Source organism: Trachypithecus francoisi, unplaced genomic scaffold, assembly GCF_009764315.1.
Source record: "Trachypithecus francoisi isolate TF-2019V2 unplaced genomic scaffold, Tfra_2.0 Lachesis_group12, whole genome shotgun sequence".
In the NCBI taxonomy this organism is placed as follows: domain Eukaryota; kingdom Metazoa; phylum Chordata; class Mammalia; order Primates; family Cercopithecidae; genus Trachypithecus; species Trachypithecus francoisi.
The window spans coordinates 89094916-89114704 of record NW_022681457.1 but is presented as its reverse complement, the minus strand read 5'-3'; the positions used below and the strand labels follow the sequence as shown (position 1 = coordinate 89114704).

At 41.4% G+C, this 19789-nt stretch overlaps 1 protein-coding gene across 1 annotated transcript in view; it reads right to left on the bottom strand.

The window, feature by feature from the left end:
* The window catches only part of PSMB2 (proteasome 20S subunit beta 2), a 39691-nt gene that overhangs the window by 7166 nt on the left and 12736 nt on the right, over positions 1–19789 (bottom strand). Inside the window, exon 4 of the mRNA XM_033227153.1 lies at positions 220–382. Coding sequence (XP_033083044.1) covers positions 220–382 — 163 coding nt within the window. The remainder of the gene's footprint in view (positions 1–219; positions 383–19789) is intronic.

Sequence of the window (19789 nt, the reverse complement as noted above, 5' to 3'; positions counted from 1 at the left end):
CTATCTCATGTTGCCTGGCAAAAAATGGGACTTACATCAGCTTTTGCAAGACCCTACTGACCGACAGAAGAGTGCAGCTTCCAGAGGGGGACCTGCTTGTGCTTCTTAGGATCCATCCTATTCAAGCCCTGGCCACCCAACTCCAAGGGTGGACAAACCTGGGAAGCAGCTGAGGGCAGGGCTCTGCCACTGCTCCCTCCCTAGAGTGTTAATACTTACTCGGTGTGTAGTATCGGTCCAGGATACTGAGAGTCAGGAAGGCACCATAGCCATGGGCTGCAAAAGGGGCCTTGGCCAAGGCTGCAAGGTAGTCCATGTAATAGAGTGCTGGCCCGTCATGCTCATCATAGCCAGCCAGGAGGAGGTTCACATGATATGGGGTCTGCAAAGAAAAGATATGGTAAAGTGATAACTAAAGCAGAACACCAACATCTCTTCCCAAGGCAAATGAGAATATTCTGACTCTTGATGAGAAAGAAAATATTAGCAGCAACTGAGTAAATCACAATGAAGTAAAAAAGTAGGGAAATCTAGAGGACCTGGAGTATGGTAACAGGTCAAGGGATATCGGCTTGTTCTCTTCAAACAGAAGGGCATTTGGAGCACTTTAGGTATATGAAAAAGCTACCATCTTCTTAAAGTCCACAGATGAGAACCTGTATAAAAGCACTTCTTCAAAAGTATTTGATAGCAAAACAGAGTGACTATAGTTAATAATAGCTTAATTGTATATTTTAAAATAACTAAAAGAGTATAATTGGATTGTTTGTCACACAAAGGAGGAATGATTGAGGTGAGAGATACCCCATTTACCCTGATGTGATTATGACACATTTTATGCCTGTATCAAAATATTCCATATACCCAATAAATATATACACCTACTATGAACGCACAAAAATTTAAAACCAAAAAAAAAAAAAAATTTAAGCACTGCAAAGGCAAGCATAGGTGCTCTTTTGTCATTCCTAATTGTTGAAACCAATAAACAATTCTAAGAGTGCCAGGCCACAGACTGAAAAAAGCAGATGCTCCAACCACATCAAATGAAATAAACAAACTCAGTCTGGGCATCCGGACCAATCCTAAATGGTAAACTGTATGCCCACTACTAAAAAAACAATTTATAGCTGGGTGCAGTAGTTCAGAGGTATAATCCCAGCACTTTGGGAAGCTTGCTTGAGCCTAGGAGTTTGAGACCAGCCTAGGTAACATAGTGGGACTTTGTTTCTACCAAAACACTAAAAAATTAGCTGGGCATGATGGCGCACACCTGTGGTCCCAGCTACTCAGGAGGCTAAGGTGGGAGGATCACTTGAGCCAAGGAGGTCAAGGCTACCGTGAGCCGTGATTGTGCCACTGAACTCCAGCCTGGGTTCAAAAAACAAGAGAAAGAGAGAGAAAAGAAACAACTCATGGGGTGGGCTGGGATAGTAAGTCTCAAATATTTAAGTCAAATCACCAGACTTAACTGAAAAGTAATTTTGAGACAAATAAAAAGCAATAAAAAATAATTATAACTTGGATTTATAAGTATCCTTTCTTTGTATTACCTGCAAATCTAAAAACATGAGTTTTATAGAGAACCATGACCGAGTCTGTGTTGCTCTTCATCTCCAAATGGATGATTATTTTTTTCTACACCAGCTGCGCCATCTACCATGTTAAATTCAGTCTGTCTATGCCCCCAGGCATCAGGGGTGGGACTTCCATTTTATATGGTTTTCTTTTTCTCTGCAGGATGTGTTTCTCCTCTTGCATTTACTTCAGTAAATGCCCATGGATATGTCCTCATCCCTAAATTTGTGTATGTATTTAATTAAACGCACAGTAAGTGAGACACCTCATTATGAAGCATGAAGTGTAACAGCTAATGGTCCTAAAAGTGGCATTTAACATTCTTTGAACACTGATTAACACGGCCACTTGGCAGTCTTAAAAAACTCATGGTTTTTGCTTTTTTGGGGGGGGAGGAGTTGGGAGGGGAGTAACAGGATTTTGTTCTGTCGCCCAGGCTGGAGTGCAGTGGTGCAATCATAGCTCACTGCAGCCTCAAACTCCTAGGCTCAGGCGAATTTCCCACCTCAGCCTCCTGAGCAGCTAGGACTATAGGCACCTACCACCACGCCCTGCTAATTTATTATATTTTTTTAAGAGATGAGGTCTTGGCTGGGCACGGTGGCTCACACCTGTAATCCCAGCATTTTGGGAGGCCGAGGCGGGCAGCTTACTTGAGGTTAGGAGTTTGAGACCCGCCTGGCCAACATAGTGAAACCTTGTCTCTACTAAAAATACAAAAATTAGCCAGGCGTGGTGGCACGAGTCTGTAATCCCAGCTACTTGGGAGGCTGAGGCATGAGAATCACTTGAACCTGGGAGGCAGAGGCTGCAGTGAGCCGAGATGGTGCCATTGTACCACTCTAGCCTGGGCAATAGAGCAAGACTCTATTTCCAAAATAAAAAAAAAGAAATAAAAAGAGAGATGGGGTCTCACTATGTTGCCCAGGCTGGTCTTCAACTTCTAGGCTCAAGCAGTCCTTCCACCTCGGCCTCCCAAAGTGCTGGGATGACAGTCTTGAGCCACCGTGCCTAGCACGAAACTCATGTTATATACTTAATTGGAATTCTAAGCCAGCTGTGCTAAGTAGGAAGGGTTCCTAACATCACCTGGAGATTACAGAGTAGTCCTCACCTCCAAATAAGTTTCTGTTTTAGTGATAAGACAGTGGGTAATCCAGAGAGAAATAAGTCGACCAGCAGTCAAGACTTCTGAGAAGATCATTATCTACCTATCGTATTTCCCAATGAGTAGTGTGCTGCACTCTGCCAAGCTCTGGAATTTTCTGTGCATTCTGAGTACCTTCTTAGTAAATCTGACCTTAGGCAAAAAACTTAATTCCTATGAGCTTCTGGGTTTTTTGTAACATGTAAAACTGGGTTAATTAATCTTTCTCCTTTCTATCTTCTAGGGAATATAATGAGAAAAAATAATAATGGTAAAGCATCCCAAACTCTGGAAGAAAAGATGCTACCAAAAATCCTACTATATTACCTACATCTCAGTCTCTTTTTGAAAGCTTATCACTTTAAACAACAACAAACCTGCTTAAATTAGCTCCAGATTTTAACAATGCTATTAGTTATATGTAAGTGTGAAAACAGTACTGCAAAATCTGGCAGACATAGAATACCTTGGTGTTCTTACAGTTTAAATTAGAAGACAGAAAGAGGGAGGAAGAGAGGCAGAATAGCAAAGAGAAACTGGTTTCTCTCCCCAAGAGAATTAATAATACAGTCTTTTACCTATCACAAAGTAAGTTAAATCTTTTTGCTAAGAGGATAAACTCTACTCTTCTCTACTAACTAGCCAGAACACTCGCTGTATAGTTAGCCAAGACAATTTCATCAAGTTGCAATGGTATATTAAGTATTCCCCCAGATACTCAGAGGCCTTAACAAGCAGAACCCAGATGTTTTGTCTTCAATGAAGATCTTGTCCATACTATGAGATTCAATTGTTTAGAACAATAAGTGTTATTTAAAATCCACTACCAGAAAATTTTAGATGAAAAAGGATGTCAACAGAATTCCAGAAGCAAACTGCATCACTTAATTGGTCTATATAGTATCATTTACTCATGCTTAGGCATCTGACGCACACATACACTTACCAAAGCTGGTATTCAGAAGCTACAACTCCTGGTATTGAAGATAACTCACAAATTATTGTGTGACTTTGAATTACCAACTTTTGCATGTGTGAGATGCTTAAGCATAAATAAATGGTGTTATCTAGACTAATTAAATCAATACATCTGTGCAACAACTTGCAGTTTGTGAAATTCTTCTGACAATGCTCCACCAAAGATCTCTGGCTTGGCTGGGCACAGTGGCCCACGCCTGTAATCCCAGCACTTTGGGAGGCCAAGGTAGGAAGACTGCTTGAGCCTAGGAGTTCAAGACCAGCGTAGGCAAGATGGCAAGACCCTGTCTCGATGGGGGAAAAAAAAACCTAGGTGAGGTGGCTATTTGGGAGGCTGAGGCAGGAGGATCCTTAAGCCCCGGCATACAGTGAACTATGTATGATGCCTCCACTGCACTCCAGTCTGACTGGCAACAGAGTAAGACCCTATTTCTACCAAATGAAAAGAAAAGTCACTAAACAAACGTGAGAAAGCAATAAGTGCTACTTCTGAGAAGTGGTTCAAGTTTAGGTCAACTGCCAGCATCTCCATGAATGTACATTTATTGTTGCTTTTTGCTAGGCTTGGGTTCTTCTCTTTCTACCTCCCTCTAGACACAGTGTGCTAAGTAAAGAAAAGCTTAGGATACAGGTCAGGCATTCAGAACTGAACAAAGAAGGGACCAATAGCATAAATAAATAAGAAAGAGTTGGGCTGTGACTTTAGAAAAGTTAGTCATTTAATCTCTCTGAATTTTAATTTCTCATTTAAAACACAGGATGATCCCTACTACCAAAGGGCTGCTACAGTGAGGATTCCAAAAGATAAGGCATGTGGATAATAAGTATAATGCCCAAAACAGTAAAGACTCTATAAACGATGCAAGTATCAGGAGAAGCCCAACTACTTCTGGCACTGACATATGAGGAAAATTCCTACGTGTCTTCATAAAGGGATATGGAGGGATGTTAGTGCCAGCACAGTGCCTGACACATGATAGAAAAGCAGTAAATGAGTTTCCTCCTCTCTCATTCCTGGGACTCTTTCCAGAGGCCCTAAGGTAATGCTGTTCTGTGTCACAAGCATTTGTACTAGACACTTAGAGCATCCCTACTTCACGGTCAACCCTCCCTAACCATGTCATTTCTTCCCTTGCAAATATGTCTATCCTGAGTGGTAAAGCTACTTTCTAGACACTTTTTCATCAGTTCCCTTTGTTCCTCATGATCAATACTACATACTTAAGGATTTGCCTAATTATTCTGGGGAAAGGGAAACATTAATCAATAATGAGAGCACTGCCAGGGATCCTCTTTACAAAGAATCTCTTACAAAGTAATCCTTTGCAAAGATTACCAAGAATCTTTTAAAATGAAATCTCTATTCTGTACATGATATAATCTAGCCTTTGGTTGTCTCCACTATTCTAATTGTTTAGATAGTAAGTCTAAGTAGTAAGACAAAGTTATGAGGTCCCCGAGCGGAAGAACTGTAACATACAAGACTAGGCTTCTTCCACAGTATAAGCTAAGACTGAACATTATATATAGTACTGAATTAACCTAAACATCCAAACATTCATCCAAGTGAACCCAAACATTTAGCTAAGATACTCTCTACCCAAAGGCCTTGGCAATCACCATCAATGGTCTGCAATGCAAACACCAACATGTTTAAAGTTGTGTCTAATTGATATACAAAGAAAATATTTTAAGTGAACCATCCTGGAAACTCAAAATGAATTTTAGCTTCTAGCATGAGGTACCACCAAAATTTTGCCTCTTAATAGAAGGCAGTGAGGGTAGGGTGAGGACAAAACTAGACAAATGTATCTTTTCCTCCTTTAATGAGTATGTGATATGAGTTTATTTTTTCACAGTGAAGTGCATTTAGGTCTTTTTGAGATTTCTTCATCTATACAATAAGGATAATAAAAGTACCCATCATTATAAGGTTGTGGTAAGGTTTAGATAAATACATGTAAAGTGCTCAGTGCAATGCCTGATAAATTGTAATGCAGATTGACTATTACCACAACACTACCACCACCACTTTTAGGATTTGACTGCATTATCAACAGATTTGACTAGATAGTAAGATCAAGAAGTGGGCTACGGAGAGCCAATAAAATTGTCCAACTTTTGTTGGTTACTAAAAGATCAAATTTAAGAAGAGAGGGGAAATGGCCAATAAGCACATCTCTTATGTACTTCCTTCTGAGACTGAAATAGACTTCTTCAGTACCTCTGAGCATCAGAGCCCTGCAGAACTGAGCTCAGTGCCACTTTAGACTCTTGTATATTTGGGGGTGGGGGTGCGCACTGCACACATGCAAACTTTACTTGAGTTAGATGAAGTGTTTCCTTCCCTCCAACTCTTGTGCATATGACTCCTTGTATATTCCCTCTATTATGAAAAAGAAACACTGTAGTAAAATTAAGAGTGTGAAATTCCATAAATTTTACAGCTAAAGAGAACAGTTGTGATAAATACACTGAAACAACAAAATCAGCGACAAGAGTCTGGGCGGTGACAAGCAGCGGTGTGACATCTGGCGGAAGCTAAAGTCACAGCAAGGGAGAGAGAGGTGGGCGTGAGGAAGTATCCTGCCAAGCGTGGACACAGAAAAAGAGAGGAATTGGCAGTCTTCCTTTGGAGCCAGGCCAGCCTTTGCCACCTCTAATTGAATGGGACGACACCGCTATGAGTGAGGTGCTTTGGAGAATGGTGCAATTTCTTTTTTGATGTGTTGCACCTTGGAATGCTAAGCAGTGAGGGAGGCATACCTCCATTCCTAGCAGGCCAGTAATTTGGAAGAAGATGCAGAACCGCCAATGAGACAAATGAGTTTGTCCAGCGATGAGTGTTTTCGTAAACAGACTTCTAAATATATTAAACAGAGACTGGACTTTGAAAGGAACAGTACATCTGCTATTTCTTTTAGTCCAGGGGATTGTCAAAACTGCCTAAAATTCCATCTTTAGTACTGAGAGGATTTCATGAAAATGCAGTTTACAGACTTGGATGGGATAGAAAACCTCAACTAGTTTACCCAGTATTCCTTTTACAAATGTGGGGATTAAACTTCAAAGAGGAAACAGTAACTTGCCCTAAACCACACAGGTAATTAGCATCAAGAGTCAGGTCCAGAATTCAGGCCTCCCAACTGCAAGTCCTATATGCTTTTCCAGGAAATCATGCTGCCTCCACAAAATGGAAATTAGTGTAAAAATATGATTTGGTATGTAAATGCCAGTTACACACTCAAATATTTCAAAATGCACTATTTTGCATACTAGCATCTATTGCTCTCTATTTCACTTATCACATCTTTATATGACCAATAACATCTTAAGGATTTTGTTTGTTTATTTTGGGAGACAAGATCTTGCTATTTTGCCCAAGTGGCTATCCACAGGTGCAATCACAGCACACTATAGCCTCAAACTCCCAGGCTCAAGGGAATCCTTCTACCTTAGCTTCCCAAGTAGCTGGGACTATAGGTGGGTGCCTCCATGTCTGCCTAATATTTTAAGTTTTAAAAGGGCAAATTTAATATCATACAATTATGACTCCTCTACAGGGTCTAAAACTATGTAGTCGTTCAATAAATACCCATGATGATAGATTATCAACACCTTAACTGCTTTGCCAATCCCCAATTTTTCAATTTCATGAATAAATAAAATGAATCAATTGTTATTTCTTACACCAATGTTCTGAACTCTAGACTTTGTTTGCAATAACCAACAAAATTCGCTAGCTATCTTTTTTGGGTGGGTTTGGTGGTGTAATTTTAAAACCTCAATTTCAATTTTGCCATTTTAATTAAAGAAGGACTTCATATGTGAATTGGAATCCCCTATTTCAAACACTTAAAAGAATCTCAAAGATTTCAGCAACTTCCAGTTATTGTGACCTAGTACCTTTCCTAGCTCTAGAAGCCTATGGTTCTATGGATGGGGAATCGGGTGGAGAACGACCTATCCTTAATGCCTAAGCAATATGGAATCATTTATACCTTTTTTGTTGTTGTTGTTTTGAGACAGTTTTGTTCTGTTGCCCAGGCTAGAGTACAGTGGCACGATCTCGGCTCACTGCAACCTCCACCTCCCGGGTTCAAGTGATTCTCCTGCCTCAGCCTCTGGAGTAGATGGGATAACAGGTACACGCCACCACACCCAGCTAATTTTGTATTTTTGGTAGAGATGGGGTTTCACCATGATGGCCTGGCTGGTCTCAAACTCCTGACCTCAAGTGATCCATTCACCTTGGCCTCCCAAAGTGCTGGGATTACAGGTGTGACCCACCACGCCCGGCCTTGTACCCTCACTTTAATCCTCTTGGCTATATTCCTTTTTAAGGAAACCCATGTGTAGATTCAATCTCTTTTAGCCTTAAGTAAAAAATACGCAGTTTATAAAAGGCTTCAACCAAATTCCATGAGTTCCCTGGGACCACAACATAGAATAATTATGAAATGGGCAGATGCCTCAACTAACATCATTTCCACATTTGGAATGTGAATAAGTTCAATAAATGTTTACTTAGCATTTATTACATGAGAAGCATCGTGCCACATGATGAAGATGGGAGTCTGGATCTGAAAGGCACTCACAAGGTAGATGTGGGTAGGAAGGACTCCAGACAGAGGAAACAGTATATGTGAAGACAAAGAAACAGAGAGGAATATGGAATGTCTGGATACTGGTGAACATGGGACACATACACCTGGAGAATTAGGTGACTTCAGCAGGAAGAAGAGAGAGAAACTGGGATGATACTGTTATTGGCCTCCTAGACTAAAGAATATTTACATTAGTATGTAAACCATAGAGCAGCCAGTGAAAATTTGCCACTTCCATCCCTCTGCTGATCCAAGCCTTTTTTCATGACATAGCACATTGGTTAATTGGTGCCAAGGAACCCTGATGTCTCAAATTGATATTCCACTGGTCCCAGCCACTTTCCCCGCTTCTCTTTAACAGAAGACTTTTAGAAAGGAAATACAAACAGATTGCCATTTTAGGATGGTAACTGACAGTTATATGGAAGACAGACTGGGATTAAGACTGAGAGGAAGGGGGGATGGTTAGAGGATCTACAATAGTCTTCTCTAGACAGACGATGAGGATCAAACTAAGTAAAAAGTAGAGGGGGCAGAGAGAGAGGAATGAAATACGAGATATATTTAGAAGGTAGAAATGATGGAACTTCACAACTAGTAGAAGAGGTGAGGGAGAAAGAAGAGTTAGGACTCTCGATAAGGGGGACAGTGGCAGTGCAAATGAAAAGAGCTCAAATTGGACCTAATGAGCTTAAGCAGAGCTGTCCAAAGACAGATGGGAAGAGAAAACAGTGTATAACCCAGGTCATGAGATCGAATGAAGAGCCAGCCAGTGAAGAGGTTTCATTCATATGAACACATACACTCTCACACTCGCACATGGAAGACAGTAAAGAAAATGATTACAACAGGACACTATGGCAAAGGTATACCTACGTTGCCATAAGAAATTGAGGGTGACATATGTGGTGGGGGGTTGGGGAGCAGGGTGGGGAGCAAATACAGAAAAAACTTCCCTGATAAATGCTGAGTTTAACTGGCACTGAAGAGCTAGCCATGTGGGGGATGTTGGTACATTCAAGGGAGAAGACTAGCAAAGTGCTGGAGTGGCAAAAGCAGAGATGCAAGAGAGAACCCAGGGCCGGTTAGAGTGCTGTTATCTACAGTGGCCACTTAGGGTGGAGAAGGTATGGAATTAGAAGTTGAAAACAATTTTCTCTTAATCTTGTGACGGAAACAAAGTACAAATGTAAACTGATCAAAATCAGAATACTATAGTGAGCTTCACAAACAAAAAGTTAAACGCCTGACTTTCTTGTTCTCTCCTGTTCCAAATGCATTTATTTTTTGTAGCACTAAAAAACAAACTGGCCCATGTTAATACATTCTCATACTAAATTGGGAAATAAGGAGGCAAGTGTGCCTCAAACAAAGCAAACCTTTCATTTTCAGAGGACCAAGATGAAATAAAAGAAACACTGTTCTGAAAAAGAGACTGTCTAACCAATCTTTTCCTTTTTTTTCCTTGCCTTACGTCATTCTCCGAAAGTATATTTGATATACCTGTTTGATGCTGGCAGATCCAAAATAAAAACATAAAAATTGTCTTTGTTTTCCTTTAATAACAATTAGCTCATGTTCAAATGTTTTTGCTTAATACACTGGTAAAAACTCATATAATGGTTGAGTTCTTGAACTTAAGCTCAGGAATGTTACTGTATTTACAACCCAATATTTTAAACTTTAAAAGAAAAACATCTTGTAAATTACTACTTGAATAAACTCTGCTTTTAAATGCCATAAGTCATATAAGATAGGCATGTACTTTTGTGACAAAGCAATGAAAATCAAATGTGGCTTTATCACCTTACAGTTGTGTTACTTGAGATAGGCCACTTGGAGCCTCGAGTGCCCCATCTGTAATGTGGAGGACAGTACTGCTTGCTTGACAGAGCTGTGAGGAATTAAGGTACTCATTTGTGTTAAAGTTCCTGGAAGAAGACTTGCTAAGTAGTAGGTGCCCAATAAATATGAATTTTACAACCAAAAAAATTTAAATATTGTGTATATTTCAATTTTCAACTAAATTAGATTTTAAAGGTCTCCTCGGTAATTCCAAAGTTACTGTAAATTTTACTTCTCTAAAGCTATCAATGACTCCAAGTTTGATTGGTTTCCCGATTACAGTTGTAACTTATCGTAATTAGAAGCTTAGAAATTTAATGAGTTGAAATGCAACATGGCACAGATGCCTTATTATACCAAATAGTTAACACAGTATTGTTTTCTACATTAATTTTACTTGCTAATCAAAAATACTGCTTCCCCCCAAATAACATCAAAATAAAATTGCTGATTGTGCAATGATAAAACCAACACCATGTTTGCAACAAGGCCACTTGAACTCCTTTTTTTAATGAGCTGGCAGTTTCTAGGAAAATTTAAGATTCCATATACCGTTAAGTCAGTTTTTAAAAACCTCAAATGCAGAAGCCATGCTTTGCTACAGGCTTGCACACTATAAGGCATATGTTAAGTTGTACATGCTAAGCACGTCCACAAATATCTAATCTATGAATTCTGAACATCAAAGCTGATTCACCTCTCTGAGCTAATAAATAACATGGTCTTCTGGAAAAGAGTATTTAGGACTATACATGATGGTATATGTTTTCAGATGTCCATAGAGTACTAAGGAAATTCTGAGGAAAAGACTATTTAGGAGCCCTTCTATTAGAACAGTGTTCCCCACTAGCACCCCAGGTCCAACCAAAGTTACTGCTACAGCTTTAACTGACATGGAGGCCCCTCATTGGTCTCCCCACTTCCTTCATTCTTTCCCCGAATGCTCCATCAAAGCACAGCCAAGGAGCTAATGATCTTACCAATCTCATCTGATCATGCGAACCCCCTCTTAGCCAACAGGCTTCCAGAAAGACCCACTGCTTGTATTTATTTAGAGACAGAGTCTCGCTCTGTCACCCAGGTTGGAGTGCAGTGGCACAATCTTGGCTCATTAAAACCTCTGCCTCCTGGGTTCAAGCGATTCTCCTGGCTTGGACTTCCGAGTACCTGGGACTACAGACACCTGTCACCATGCCCAGCTAATTTTTGTATTTTCAGTAGATACGGGATTTCACCATGTTGGCCAGGCTGGTCTCGAACTCCTGGCTTCAGGTGATCCACCTGCCTCGGCCTCCCAAAGTGCTGGGATTACAGGTGTGAGCCACTGTGCCCGGCTGACTTTAGATTATCAATTTTATGTATGTAGTATAAAATAAATAAATAAATATATATATTTATGTTTGTTTTTAATCAGTAGAGCCCTATTTTGTACATAGAATCCCATGACAGATAAACTTATGAGGAGGCCCAGAGAAGTATTTATCCCTGCCCTGACTATTGTTAACAAATCATTGTTAACCTAACCTAAAATACTCTCAAACACCTTGGTCTGTGCTTTCAGTTTGCCCTTTTGTTTCATCTTTGCCTTCACGACAGCAAGTCCTTTGAGGCTCAGGGTAGGCTCTGTGCTCCCAGAGTATCCCGTGTATATGGCTATCTTAGCACTTGTCACTCTGCAGTGCAACTGACAGTTTACTTCTCCATTTCCCCATCCGAAGGCCCACATTGAGGTGTGCACCTTTGTTTCCTCAGCCCCAAGGACAAGGCAGGCTGGAGACTGGCTGAATGAAAATCAGCAGGTATGGAACATTCTGGCTGTAAGAAACCACATCCATCAGGAAGCGTCAGAAAAGGAAGTGTAGAATTCTGCTGGATCATTGCAGTTTACAAAGACTCAGAGACTATTATCTCCTTTCTTCTTTCCAATCTAGTTAATCCTATTTGCTCTGTTGTCTACATTCAAAAGTAATGGTAAAGCTGACCCCCCTTTTTTTTATTTTTAGGTTAAAAAGTAATATGCTTTCCTGCCCTTTTAGTCTTCCTTTTCATTTTCTTATACCTTTTTATGAAACAACACATACACATAAAAGTGCATAAAATAGGTCAAGCGTGGTGGCTCATGCCTGTAATCCCAGCACTTTGGGAGGCCGAGGCAAGTGGATCACGAGGTCGGGAGCCTGGCCAACATGATGAAACCCCATCTCTACTAAAAATACAAAAATTAGCCAGGTGTGGTGGCATGCGCCTGTAGTCCCAGCTACTCAGGAGGCTGAGGCGGGAGAATTGTTTGAACCCAGGAGGCGGAGGATGCAGTGAGCCTAGACAGCACCACTGCACTCCAGCCTGGGCAACAAAGCAAGACTATGTCTCAAAAAGAAGGAAAAAAAAACATAAAATATACATGGTATAGCTAATGAACATAGTAAATATACATGTAATGACCTCTCAGGTCAAAAAACAGAAAAATCAACCTTTCCTCTTGTGGAAAGCCTTCCCACTGCCCTTCATTTTAGATAACTGTTTTTTGGGAGAGAGTCAAGAAAACCTCATGAGGTTGTTGGGATCAGCCCCTAAATTCATATTCCTACATGATCTTGGGCCAGGGCAGGTAACAAGAGGCACCAAGATGCCAGGATATTGTATGTGTTTGTATCTGTGAGTATGTGTGAGGGCATGCTCACATAAAAGTAATTTTTTTTTTTTTTTTTTTTTTTTGAGACGGAGTCTCGCTCTGTCGCCCAGGCTGGAGTGCAGTGGCCGGATCTCAGCTCACTGCAAGCTCCGTCTCCCGGGTTTACGCCATTCTCCTGCCTCAGCCTCCTGAGTAGCTAGGACTACAGGCCCCCGCAACCTCGCCCGGCTAGTTTTTTTGTGTTTTTTAGTAGAGATGGGGTTTCACCGTGTTAGCCAGGATGGTCTCGAGCTCCTGACCTCGTGATCCGCCCGTCTCGGCCTCCCAAAGTGGTGGGATTACAGGCTTGAGTCACCGTGCCCGGCCATAAAAGTTATTTAAAGCAATCTTAAAAGTTGGGGGTAAATCTGCACTTCTAATAGTAAACATTTGAAAAGCAAAAGCATGTTCTTACTAAGCAGACACAGCACTCTCCTGCTTTAGGCTTAAACCAAACCTTAATAGGAAACCACAAAATTTTTAAGACACGAGTTTTAAAACAATACAAATCTAGACCAAGCACATAAACTGCTTCATTCCCATTGTGGATAGATGCTTTAAGTGAAAAGTTGGCATTACGGGGCTGCAAAATTCCAGCCATCCAACAGACTTATTCCATTCAATGAGAACAGGGGTTCTCTGTGCTTGCAGCAGGCATCCAACAGAGTAGCACATATATGTTCTCTGAGTGAGAAAGCAACACCTTCTCACATACAACCCCCTGGAGAGAGACAGGGAAGGGGAGGGGGAGGACTTTACACCTGCAAACTCCTAACTCTATCAGCTAGGGCTGGGAAAAACAGCACATTAAAAAAGAAAAAAGAAAAAAAAAAAAAAAGAAAAAAAAATTCATGATAAAGCCAATACTTCCAAAGAATCTTCCCAAGTTACTATTTTTTTTTTAGGAGCCTGGTAAGTGTAATGATTCAACAGCCAGTCTTTTGTCTTCCTAACGGACTTAGTCAAGCCCTAACAAATGCATAAGCATACTGTTTAAAAGGGCAGCTGTCAGAATGCTTACTCCTCCTCGTAGAAAAACACTATAAGCACAAAGTGTTGTCATATTAATTGAGACACCTCAACTTCAAGGCACATCTGTCTCTGGGCCTTTGGATAATCAAAATGACCACTAAAAATAGAACAGCGGTATCTCCAATGGGGCCAACATGAGCCACCCCCAATCCTAAGAGACTTCTGTGAGATGTGACCTGGGATACACATATATTTTGCAGAACCAAACTGAATATCCATCTAAATGTAATCATTTGTTTCCAGTTTTTAACTTTATGTCCTGTTAAGGCTGGCAGACAAAAGTAATGAACAGACATATAACTCTTGGCCTACATAGTGAAAATTCACAGTTAGCTCACTAGTTGACTGAGGTTTGCTAAAAGGTCTGCTGCTTGCACTGAAAGTCCAGGAGCTGCATAATGAACATCTTGGTTTTTGTTTTTGTTTTGTATTTTTGATTTTCCCCATCACCAAAAGTAAGCCGGCTCTGTCTGTCAGGATGCCCAGGCTGTGTGGCAGCAGTGTCAAAGGCTGCCACTTGCTCCAAGGCACTGCCATCTGCAGCAGCACAACATTTTGTCTCCGGAAAATAAACACATCTGCCTTTGCCAGTGTCCTCCCACTGTGCCGCCCATCTGGAGCAGGTGAGCTGAAGGCAAGCCTCGGCATGGGTGAGACCAAGGCAAGTAGAGAAGATGAGGCCTCAAGGGAGACGGCACATGCAGGGAGAAGGCAGTGCTGCGTCATGTCACATCCTGCTAACCACATTTGCCAAAAAGCATGTGAAATTACTCTTGTTAGTGATATTTCAATCACATGTAACAAATGGTTGGTAGTGTACAGGGGACAAGACTTGCAAAGTCAGGGTTTCACCTGGGTCATCTGTTCACACGACCTCACTGATACCAATAAACAGATGATGTCTTTGTGCCAGCCACCTAAGGCATGAGAAGAATAATTCTCATGGTCAGAATAGAAGGCTCAAAGCAACAGGATTCTTCTAGGACAGGAGCACACTATACATGCCTGGTACTAATCAGATCAAACACCCTTGAATTAAGGCCAGAGTGTGGGGATAAGCTTCGGTCACTGCTGGAAATGACTAAGACCGACCTGAAATCCTTTCCTACATATTCTTTCCCTTTCACTAAAAATAATAATAATAATAATAATAATAATTCAAGTCTGGTTATGGCCTTGACATGAGATTTTTAAATCATGCTATTTGGGGGCTGGAAGAAAGCCTAAAAACCATCCAATCAAATGCTTGCTTTCTCCCAAGGTTTTCAATTAACTCACAGCAGAGTTAGTATTAAACCTCCTGTTGCAGGGCTCTTTGGCGGTAAGGGAACAGTGGTAGTACCTTTTCAAATAAAACTTTACCTAGAATTCCTACCTATCAAATAGATAAAAGCTGAGTTGAGCTATATGAAGCAGAGCTAAAGTGCTGCACACTTGGCCGGGTGCAGTGGCTCACGCCTGTAATCCCAGCACTTTGGGAGGCTGAGGTGGGCAGATCACTTGAGGTCAGGAGTTTGAGACCAGCCTGGTCAACATGGTGAAATCCCATCTCTACTAAAAATACAAAAATTAGCCAGGCATGGTGATGCGTTCCTGTAATCCCAGCTACTCAGGAGGCTGACGCAGGAGAATTGCTCGAACCCAGGAGGTGGAGGTTGCAGTGAGCTGAGATTGCACCACTGCATTCCAGACTGGGTGAGAGAGCAAGACTCTGTCTCAAAAAAGCGGTGGCTCATGCCTGTAATCCCAGCAGTTTGGGAGACTGAGGCAGGTGGATCACAAGGTCAGGAGTTCAAGACCAACCTTGCCAATATGTTGAAACCCCGTCTTTACTAAAAATACACAAATTAGTCAGGCATGATGGCGCATGCCTGTAGTCCCAGCTATTTGGGAGGATGAGGCAGAAGAATCACTTAAATTCGGGAGATGGAGGTTGCAGTGTGCTGAGATCATGCCACTGTACTCCAGCCTGGGCAACAGAGTCAGACTCCATCTCAAAAAAAAAAAAAAAGAAGCGTTGCACACTGGTCTTCTTTGGTGAGTATCCTGAAGCAGCTTCACAGAATAAAGTTTGAAAACCACTACACCAGGCTGGGTATCTTTTCAACTCATTATTTCTACTGTTTACTTGCTAAGCATTTACAAGTAAATAGATAAAAAGATAAATTACCAAAGGCTTATGAAACACTTCAGAAAAAGTTATATGAAAACTCTTTGGCCAGTGTGGCAGTGAAACCCGAAGAGTACACATCATGGAGGCCAGCATCCTACTCTAAGCCTTGCCACAAAATTTCACGTTCCCAAGGACACCAGATTTGCCTGATTTATACCCGTCTCTCTATCTGTTAATGGAGATAATTTTAGGGCATTCAGATGGGCCACACCAATATGCCACACATAATTCATTTTAAGTAAGAAATAGCTCCGTAACTCATCATCCTCTGACATTAGTCAAACTGTAAGGAGAATCTGAGCAAGGCAAGCCTTTTTTTTTTTTTTTTTTTTGAGACAGAGTATTGCTCTGTCACCCAGGCTGGAGTGCAGTGGCACAATCTCGGCTCACTGCAACCTCCACCTTCTGGGTTCAAACTATTCTCCTGCCTCAGCCTCCTGAGTAACTGGGATTACAGGTGTGTGCCACCACGTCTGGCTAATTTTTTGTATTTTTTAGTAGACAGGGGTTTCACCACATTGGCCAGGCTGGTCTTGAACTCCTGGGTTCAAGTGATCTGTCCATCTCAACCTCCCAAAGTGCTGGATTACAGGCATGAGCCACTGTGCCTGGCCTAAGCAAGCAAGCCTTGAGCATAGTATAGCCCTTTTTCTGCTCTTCAGGGTCTAACCAACAAGAAGAAACCATCTTAAATGCACATATGCATTTAAATAAACAACTAAAATGAAGGCTTCTGAGTTTTTCCCCCATCTGTCTTTTTTTGTCTTCTGATGATTTCATGCCTTTAATTCTTTTTTTTTTTTTTTTTTTTGACGGAGTCTCGCTCTGTCGCCCGGGCTGGAGTGCAGTGGCCGGTTCTCAGCTCACTGCAAGCTCCGCCTCCCGGGTTTACGCCATTCTCCTGCCTCAGCCTCCCGAGTAGCTGGGACTACAGGCGCCTGCCACCTCGCCCGGCTAGTTTTTTGTATTTTTTAGTAGAGACGGGATTTCACCGTGTTAGCCAGGATGGTCTCGATCTCCTGACCTCGTGATCCGCCCGTCTCGGCCTCCCAAAGTGCTGGGATTACAGGCTTGAGCCACCACGCCTGGCCCTCATGTCTTTAATTCTTAAATGAATTAATATCCATTTATTAAGACTACTTCTTCCGGTATTCCATTCATTAAGAATTCCCTTCCAGTGTATAAACGCATAATTAACATTCTCAGCAGAATATGTAGACCTAGCTGGATGACACCTATTCAGCAAACACTTATTGAAAACATACAATGGACATATATTCATAAGTTATTTATATAATACTATGTGCAATTTTGACATTTTAACAAAACTGAACATTTCATGTTCCCCTAAATGCACATATTGGTACATTAGTCCACTAATTAATAAAGAAGACAGCATGAAATAGTTTGATATTTGAAGATGGAATCTTAACTTAACCTTTAACATACTATATATATGCTTTGGAAACATATATAAGAGAAATACTTAACATCCTGTAAGTAAAATGGGGATAACACACATCTTATGGTGTCATAATAAGGATACTTAATAACAGATACATATGTAAGTATTTAGAATAGCACTGTCCAAGAGAACTTCTGCGATGATGGATATGTTCCATATCTGTGATGTTCAATACCGTAGCTGTGGCTACTGGGTACCTGAAATTTGGCTGTGACTGAGGAAAAGAATTTTTTTTTTTTTAAGAAATAAAAGTTTGCCGGGCGCGGTGGCTCAAGCCTGTAATCCCAGCACTTTGGGAGGCCGAGACGGGTGGATCGCGAGGTCAGGAGATCGAGACCATCCTGGCTAACACGGCGAAACCCCGTCTCTACTAAAAAATACAAAAAACTAGCCGGGCGAGTTGGCGGGCGCCTGTAGTCCCAGGCTGAGGCAGGAGAATGGCGTAAACCCGGGAGGCGGAGCTTGCAGTGAGCTGAGATCCGGCCACTGCACTCCAGCCTGGGCGACAGAGCGAGACTCCGTCTCAAAAAAAAAAAAAAAAAGGCCGGGCGCGGTGGCTCAAGCCTGTAATCCCGCACTTTGGAGGCCGAGACGGGCGGATCACGAGGTCAGGAGATCGAGACCATCCTGGCTAACACGGTGAACCCCGTCTCTACTAAAAATACAAAATCTAGCGGGCGAGGTGGCAGGCGCCTGTAGTCCCAGCTACTCGGGAGGCTGAGGCAGGAGAATGGTGTGAACCCGGGAGGCGGAGCTTGCAGTGAGCTGAGATCCGGCCACTGCACTCCAGTCCCGGTGACAGAGCGAGACTCCGCCTCAAAAAAAAAAAAAAAAAAAAGAAATAAAACTTGATTTAGCATTCAGGTAAAGTCCACCAGGAGATTTTCCTCCAGAAACTGAATTTTAAATTTTATTTACTTTTAATTAACTTAAATTAAATAGTCCCATATGGCTAGTTGGTTACTATACTGGACTGTGTAGATCTAGAAAAATCCTAGCACATAATATATGTTCAATGTTATTTTACTTCTATTTTCCCTATTAATACCAGCATGGTGGCTTTGTGCCTGTACTTGGGAGGCTAAAGTGGGAGTACTGTTTAAGCCTAGAAGGTTGATGCTACAGTAAGCTGTGACTGTGCCACCTCTTAGGTGACAGAGCAAGAACCTATCTCCAAAAAACAAAAAAAAAAACATAAGAAAAGCACAACAAATTATACCTCATGAAAAACTAACTTATTCACCAAACAGCAATCGCAGCATAAAAACAAAAGTGGCTGGGCATGGTGGCTCATACCTGTAATCCCAGCACTTTGGAAGCCGAAGTGGGAGAACTGCTTGAGCCCAGGAGTTCGGGACCAGCCTGGCAACATGGAGAAACCCCACCTCTACAAAAAATTAGTCAGGCATAGTGGCATGCACCTATAGTCCCTGCTACCGGGGAGGCTGAGGTGGGAGGATCATCTGGGCCTGCAAGGTCAAGAGGCTGCAGTGAGCTGTGATCATACCACTGCACTCCAGCCTAGACGACAGAGTGAGATCCTGTCTCAAAACAAAAAGTGATTAATCAGTTATATGTGACATACATGTGCTAAGTAAGAGCTTTGCATTATTACCTCATTTAATCTTCATAATAACTTTTTGAAGCTGGTAAGCAGGGAAATTAAGCTTAGAATCTGTCCAAAGGCATCCAGCTAGTAAATCAGTAAGCAAATATTCAAACCCAGGTAGTCCATGGACTATGCTCTTAACCATAATGCTAAATGCCTACATTTTAATGAACCAGTTTATGCAAGATTCATTATATACTCGGTGGTAGTAAAAGTCCACCCAACCAAACAACCACACATACACAGAGCAAATTAGAAATCAAACAATTTGAGCTACAGACACAAAAGTTATACATGGTAACTGGCTAACCCAAAATGAGTCACATCTGCCAACTGGTGTGACCACGTAAATATACTAAATTTGGTGACTTTGCACTTATTAGGAACACTGACAAATTATCATCTCTCTTCCCAGAATAATATGACTAAAATATAAATTTATATTTTAGAACTAAGAATCTATTTTGATAAGGAGATGGGGGAGCAGAGATTGGACCTAATGGAGAAGCTCAGGCAGAGGTAGTCAATATTTACCAGAGCCCCATGTCACTGTCTACAAGGGATATTTGTTAAGACATCAAACATTTCTGCTAGGAGAAGATTAAACCAGATTCACTGCATTTGCATGAAGCACACTGCCATTCTTATCTCAATTCCAAAAAGGGAGCTTAATTCACTTAATGT